The following is a 7,771-nucleotide window of genomic DNA, read 5'->3' on the forward strand; positions in this document are numbered from 1 at the left end:
GTTATGGTTGGTGGTTGTTGTGTGATGGCGGTTGAGACGTGGTTGGTTCAAAATAAAGATAGAACAGAAAAACGGCTATCTAAAAGGGTCGCAGCCCGAATGAATCACATTTAGTCCCTCGAAACAACGGGTTTGGGCTAACTACACATGTACTTACAGAGATATCTCACCTATGGGACCTGAATGGTGGTTTGCAAATTTCCTCAACCGCAACAATATAATACACAGTAGCAACGAAAATGAATATCACGATGCCTCTCCACACCCTCACGCTGCCTCACCACACCCTCGCGCTGCCTCACCGCACCCCCGCACTGCCTTCCCTCCCCCACCCCTCATGCTTCCTTCCCTCCCCTCCCCTCGCGCTGCCGTCCTTCCTCCCCCTCGCCTCGTGCTGCTGCCCTCACTCCCATGCTCCACCCCTTGTGCTGCTGTCCTCCCTCCTCTCCCCTCACCTCATGCTGCCTTCCTCTCGCTGCCTTCCCTCTCGCTGCCTTCCCTCCCTCTCCCCTCTTGCTGCCCTCCTCCCAAATCCCTCCACCACCACACAACTCGCTGGAGGTTGCGGAGAGGAAGGGATGTCAATGATTGTGCGAATTGGACAGATGAAAGCTGAGTTTTTTTTGTTTTTTTTGTTAGCAGTTTCTGCATCAGATTTTGAATGCAAATGGAGGAAATGATTACAAACACGAGCGCTAGTTTGAAGAGAATTAATTTACCTTTATTTTTTTCACCCCATTTGCCGTTTCACAGCTGAAAATAAGGTAAAAAGTACAATGAGAGTTTGTGTGCGATTATCGGAAACACATGATGCCATGCTAATCAACAATGTAATAACGAGTATACCACGTGTGCACTGTCCATCCAACATGATCGTCCCACTCGAGCTTTAACACAGCAAGCAATAGGTTTACACAACGCACAAGGATCACGTTTGTGTGTAACATCCACGTCTCTTTCATCACATACACCCGGTCGGTTTCGTTTCTCTCCCACTCCGTGTTCAAAGGTCACAACATGCTCTCCGCTCCAAAGTAAAACAGCCTCGGGTGTTCTTTCTTACAATCTTTATTTCCACGATCAGAGACATCGTTTAATAGCAGAATCACAATGAAATGTTAAAACATAAAACGTACAGCTCGGTTTTAATCCGAAATGAACAATTTTAAAGGTTATACTAACCGGTTACCTGTTCAGCTTTCCTGTTTTTGTAACTAAGGTAATAAATTGGAACTAACGAGCAAGCATTGAATGTCAGGGAGAAATCATTGGCTCCCACTTCCTTAACTCCTAACCCCTTAACCCCTAACATGTGCACTCTCACCCTTTAACCACCTCCTCAAAACCCCACTCATTTACCCCTACCCCTCAACCGACACCATCACTTCCTAACCACCCACCACTCCCCAACACCAGATCTTCCTCCTCACTGCCTATCGTCCAAAGCGAAAACGACTCATGTAATGGTTCCCCAAACGACTCAAGTATGCTCTTCCCACGTTCTTTGCAGTGTGAAGAATTCTTTTTCCCGCGTTCCTCACTCTTCCCCAGGTTTTTTTCAGCCAGCCACGACGGCCTCTTGTCTGTAAAAGAAACAAGACACGATTTTTAATAACAAATAAAATATTTATTCGTTTTCTAGCACTGACAGTAATGGTTATAGTGAGTCATGTTCAGGGTAAAACACATCCCTGATCTACAGTTGAGTAAATAGCGAATGGAGATTCTCAACTTGACCCCAAATTCGCTTAAACTATCTGCAGTAAGAACTCATCAAAACTTACAGGAAGTTTCATTTTCTCTTGAGTTTAAAAACTTCCTGCAAATATGTAATTTTTATCAGCTTCAGCCACACCTTTTCACTCCATATGAGCAGGTAACAATCTTCCAGAACACATTCTCAATCCCTTTGCGCTTGATGGGACCCTTTGCAGAAAACCTCTATCCACGTGAGCAGGTAACCCTGTCATTGTTTGACTTCACCCTTCACGGATGTTTATATTTGTTAGTGTTTAATGTCAAACCCTCACCTTGACACCCATGGAGGTCAAATCGCAACTCGCGTCTCCAACGTCCAACGAGTCCTCGGTTTTCAACACGGTGACCTCGCACTGTCCATCGATCTTCAAAACATAACAATGAAATGAAACAACAATTATGGTCAACATGACCATCAACATTGCAACAACCTCATCAGTTCTTATTATACTGCGATGTCCACATCCATTTCGTTAAATCCACTCCATAGTTATGTCCACAGTGTCGAACTTCACCATCTGCACTCCACGACCAACATCTCATGTACAGCGATTGTCAACGGACCTCCATCTCGAGGGTAGATCTCATGTATGGATCACTTCGACCCTCTACCAGGATCACAAACAAACATTGGAACTCCGAGAGATCAAACAGGTCTTACCGGTGTCTTGTCCTCCGAGATAGGACAATCGGACCAGTCCTTGGGATCGTCCGCATTGCACTCGGTCTCAACCACGGCAAATTTGATGTTTGTCTGCCCTTCAATGTCTGTTTCGTCTGCCTGTGAGAAAAGCACCAGTTCGATTATTTAATCATCTTATGCAGGTTGGACTTTGTGTCCATGTCTGTGAAAGTAGAAATGGACACGTTGAAACTCACCTGGATATCCTGTTCTTCGGCCAATGCCAGTTTACGTGTGGACACCTGCTGCTTGTTCAGCTTGTCCAACGCTTCATCTACTGCACTCTCCACCTGCTCCTTCGACAAAGAATCTGCCCGAGCCGAAGGGGCTTGGTCCAAGAGCAGGACCAGGACCAGAGAGAGAACCACGGGGACACACAAGGACTTCATGGCTCCACAAATAAAATTGTCTCGTCTTTCTTTTTGATTCTATTTTATAGGAGAAAAGTACGAGCGATGAGGAAACTGCAGGGTTTCCATGCCTCTATCTCCTGTATTCCTTGCTCTTTGGTTCCTCTTTTTATTGGTCTTGTTTCCACACTCTCTATGTGGATGCTCTTGATAGATTGCAAACCATTGATTGTGAAAATATTCTGGTTTGGTCTTCAGGTGATTTCACACACTCCCGTTACAGCCCTTGCACACCCCCTCCTTTGGTTGGTGGGTCATGGTGGAGAAGGTCTTTCATAGTCCTTAAGAAAATGAAGATCATATGGGATTCTCTGAACTACAGGGAATGCAGGGATGTCCTTTTAGTCCATGGGCCCAGGCATATATCGGTACCATCTGAGGAAACCAAACTTTAGGGCTACTAAGTTATTTGTAGGGACTATATGATTATTTCAACATGTGATAACCGTTCCAGAAGAAGAGCTTGGTGTGTGTATTTTGCATTCTTACCATTTTACCATTCTGAGATATTGACGTTTTGGGGGAAAATCACACAATGGACAATTGACACATCCCATGAAGGTAATATCATTCAATAACAGCTCAGGATATCCAGATTTGTTTGCCTTTTCGCTTTCATGATGCGGAGGGTGGGTACATTCCAGAGATGATAACTACCAATCAGCTGCCAGTCTGCAATGGTTATCACATCAAAATATGATATATATATATATATATATATATATATATATATATATATATATATATATATATATATATATATATATATATATATATATATATATATATATATATATATATATATATATATATATATATATATATATATACACCGATTCAAAAATCATAACTCGGATTGGTTTCTTTAGATGATACCGACAAGTGGATTTTCTGGCCTGGGCCATGGAGTAAGCTGCCAGTCTGCAATGGTTATCACATCAAAATATGATATATATATATATATATATATATATATATATATATATATATATATATATATATATATATATATATATATATATATATATACCGGGCGTATTGGCGTGCGCCTGTAATCCGGATACTCGGAGGCTTGGGTTGGAGGATCGCTTGAGGACGGGGGCTCTGCACTGGGCAGGGTGGAGAGCAGCCCGGAATCATGGCGAAACCCAAATCCTGATCCCTGTGTCGTAAGAGGCGACCAGGGTTGCGTCAGGAAGGGCATCTGGCGTAAAACCTGTGCCAAATCAGTATGCGGATCATAATGGATGATCCGCTGTGTCGACCCCTAACGGGAACAGCCGAAAGATGAACAACATATATATATATATATATATATATATATATATATATATATATATATATATATATATATATATATATATATATATATATATATACATACATAACACCAATTCAAAAATCATAACTCGGATTGGTTTCCTAAGATGGTACTGACAAGTGGAATTTCTGGCTTGGGCCCATGGACCATTTATGTAATATTGTGGTAGAGGTGGGTGCAGTGGTCCAGAGATTGGGCCACAACCCAAACTTGTCCAGCACAACACCGGCAATAGTTTTCTCTGATTTAAACAAATACTTTTGATCATCATCATCATCAAGTCCCAGACACTTTACAGAGAGTACAGTCCAACTGAAGCATTTGTACTTTCGTTGTGTGAGGTGGTTCGTGGTTTGATTATGCTGCTCTTTGGTTGTGTTGGGTGGTTTGTTTATTTGTTAGGTAGTTTAGTTATGTGTTGTGTAGTTTGGTTATATGTTGGGTGGTTTAGTTATGTGTTGTGTAGTTTGGTTATATGTTGAGTGGTTTTGTTATTTTTTGTGTAGTTTGGTTATGTGTTGGGTGGTTTGGTTATACTAGTGTGGGCCCGTAGGTGCATGCCAGTATGTGCAGCTTCGTTCCTTCGCTCTCGTAAACGACGACTGGATTGGGGCATTTTTTCAATTAGATTGGACCAACCGTATCATAATTGGCCATAACTTGGGAAATAGCTGGGAAACATACTCAGGTCCCCAGCGTCAATTGTGACGTCATATCAAACGAAGAAGAAGAAGAAGAATTGTGACGCCCCCTCCTCTCTCCCCTCTCTTGAATTGAACCAAATCTCTCTCACCTCCCCTCTCTCTCACCTGCCCTCTCTACCCCCTCTCTCGCCCTCCTCTCTCCCCCCTCTCTCGCCCTCCTCTCTCCCCCCTCTTTCCCCCCTCCTCTCACCCCCTCCTCTCACCTCCTCCTCTCACCCCCTCCTCTCACCCCCCTCCTCTCTCGTCCCTCTCTCTGTAAATGTATTCACAAATGTCTACCAAGCACAACAATTAATTCAAACCTTGGGAAAAAACAGCTTTCAAACCCTTGGGAAACAGCTGTTTCCCTTGTGAAAATTCAAACCTTGGGATTAATTAATAATTTGAACAATTAATTTAAACCTTGGGAAACAGCTGAAACAGATGAAGAACGATATCAAACCCTGAAAAGGCACATACTCAGGTCCCCAGCGTCGATTGTGACGTCATACCAAACGAAGAAGAAAAATAATTGTGACGTCATTCGTGACATCATAGCACCGTGTCCTGTCATTGTTTGACAGACGTTATTGGTCGTTATTGGTTGACAGACATTGGTCATTGTATCACGTTATTATTTTTATTACTGCCAATTATTGTGCTATTATTATTATTAATATGCTGTTATCATTATTCTGAAATATCTTTGGGAAAAAAATGGCATGATAAGGTGGAACGACACTTCAGCTGCGATATATACACCTTTCCAACACTGAAAAAAGCAATAAAATGGCCGTAACTTTGGAACCGCTCGTCTGATTAATATCAAACCTTGAAAAGGCACATCCGCGGGTCCCCGGCAATATTCCCTTCAAGTTTCAATCAGATCGGACCGGTGGTCGTCGAGAAACGGCGGTCGCAGACAGACACACACACACAGATTGCTGGAATTATAGATAGATGGACATCCATCCATCCATCCATCGGGACCACACTCTGTGCAGAGCGTTGGTGCTGCCTAAGCAGTCTCCTTGGCTATTGGGTACAATACTGGACGGGTCACCACTCTGACACAGGATACCTTTGCGCATGATGGGACCCTTTGCAGAAAACCTCTATCCACATGAGCAGGTAACCCGTCATTGTTTGACTTCACCCTCCATGGATGTTTATATTTGTTTATATGGAGTGTCCATGCTGACACTCCTTTTGCTGACCTCGGCAGAAGGATATGGTGGGTGGTTGATTACATGTTGCTTGGTTGGTTATACAGTATGTTGGGTGGTTTGGTGGAAAAGAACTCAATTTCCACGAGTTGGATCAGCAAACAAACAGAGAATCTTTAATTTCGTATATACGGAGGAAGAACATTGAATGATTAACCGAAACATTCCAATGGACTTCCCTGAAACAAAAGCCCGAAGCAATTCCTTTCAAACACAATTTTGACATTCCAAAGATTGGGAAGGTGATAAGCATGAGGCAAAAGAACTCAAAACTGCAATACGTGTCCACTTTTGGTGAGAGGGAGAGAATGACACAATCATGGCAAAAGTTGCAGTGTTATCAACCAGGTCACCTTGTTTCATCGTAAGACATTCCGTTTATCAATATTTAGGTAAAAAGACTCTTGGGTAAAAGGGAAACATAACTGACAGCCAATTTGACTCGAGTCCAAAATTAAATTTCTGAAGTACCAGCAACAATTATAATTGAGAGTACATGAACATAATTATTTTTCTTCAACATTTTTTTCATATCAGGAAAATTTGAATAATTATATTACCCATGATCACCATACCCATTCCTGGAGGAGAAAAGATATCCGTAACACAAGTTCAATCAACAATGGCAGCGAGTGCTCATCGGAGAAGAATGCTGGATGACGACCATTTCAATAGTGTCCCAGCCAGGTTAGTGAGTGTGTTTCCATTTAAATCATGGCCTGTTCATCAACAGGTCTCACGAATCGAAAAGACGTGCAACCCGATGCCAGAAGATAAGCAGGTCAGAGTGTAGATAGAGCAGCATCCACCTGGAAACACAGTCGAGGCACTCCTTGAGCTGCAGAGAAGGTAGATCTTGGCAGGTACGAGCTTGGGCCCGACACTGGGCTGCAGATGACACTGGGTTGAAGGAGACGAAGAGCACTCGAGATGTGACCCAAAGATCCAGCCCCAGCAGAGTTTGGGGCCTCGTAGCAGCAGTTCGTGCAATCAGGTTTGATTCACCAGGCGAGCTGCGCACGTTGGAGGCAGCTGCAATGGCTGCACGAGACCCACTCGCACCATTGAACACATGTTGCAGATGACTCGTCGTATGGACCTTCAGGGCCTTCGTTGTGCATTGTGCGACCACGGCAAGTTCACGATGTATCTGCAGAGCAGTAATTTGCGAGTGTTGTATTTACGTCTTTCCCCCAAGCAGACACTATGCAACGGCGACGTTAAGTCTTTGCCTTGCCAGGGTTTGACTTGTCCAACCTCTTCAGTGGAGGTTTTTTTTTCTTCTTCAAACATGCTCATCTTATCCACTCAGGAAGGGGGTAGTGTCATGATCATGTGTTGAATGCGCAATAACCCAAATTTGGGTTCTCTACATCGTCCAATCTTTCAGTGGAAGTTCTTCCAAAGCTTCATGAGACGAAATCGTGTACTGCATAGTTAAACTGCTCTCATCACTCTGAAACAAACAAAATCAAAGTTAAGCATCTAACATATATTACATGTTATTATCCAAATTTTACCCTTTCCTTCCCTTTTTCACACCAAAACGACATGCTAAAATATTTAAAAAAAACTGTCACCCCCAGGGTGACCAGTATCTTGCCAAAATGTCAACATGAGTGACTTATTTATTCGATTAAAGTTACTCAAAAAATAAGGGTTTCGTCGACCTTGATGCTTGACCTTTTTGT

The 7,771-nt window shown here is 43.0% G+C and overlaps 1 protein-coding gene across 1 annotated transcript; it reads right to left on the bottom strand.

Annotated features, from left to right (window-relative positions):
* Positions 1 to 1,052: 1,052 nt before the first annotated feature.
* Positions 1,053 to 2,864, bottom strand: LOC147010377 (uncharacterized). Its single transcript, XM_085859519.1, has 4 exons — positions 2,638 to 2,864; positions 2,420 to 2,539; positions 2,031 to 2,123; positions 1,053 to 1,583 (listed from the first exon to the last, which is right to left on the bottom strand). The coding sequence occupies exons 1-4, from the start codon at positions 2,827 to 2,829 to the stop codon at positions 1,434 to 1,436; spliced, it is 555 nt and encodes a 184-aa protein (XP_085715645.1). The 5' UTR covers positions 2,830 to 2,864; the 3' UTR covers positions 1,053 to 1,433.
* Between the last annotated feature and the right edge of the window lie 4,907 nt (positions 2,865 to 7,771).

Source organism: Eptatretus burgeri, chromosome 16, assembly GCF_056783735.1.
Source record: "Eptatretus burgeri isolate ZD-2024b chromosome 16, Ebu_testis_v1, whole genome shotgun sequence".
In the NCBI taxonomy this organism is placed as follows: Eukaryota; Metazoa; Chordata; class Myxini; order Myxiniformes; family Myxinidae; genus Eptatretus; species Eptatretus burgeri.

What these genes read in the sequence shown, in the direction of transcription:
- LOC147010377 (XM_085859519.1), bottom strand. Translation starts at nt 2,829, where the DNA reads ATGAAGTCCTTGTGTGTCCCCGTGGTTCTCTCTCTGGTCCTGGTCCTG. An exon ending in CCGAAGAACAGGATATCCAG is followed by an intron (nt 2,540 to 2,637) that starts GTGAGTTTCAAC and finishes CTTTTCTCACAG; the next exon opens with GCAGACGAAACAGACATTGA. An exon ending in TCTCGGAGGACAAGACACCG is followed by an intron (nt 2,124 to 2,419) that starts GTAAGACCTGTT and finishes TATGTTTTGAAG; the next exon opens with ATCGATGGACAGTGCGAGGT.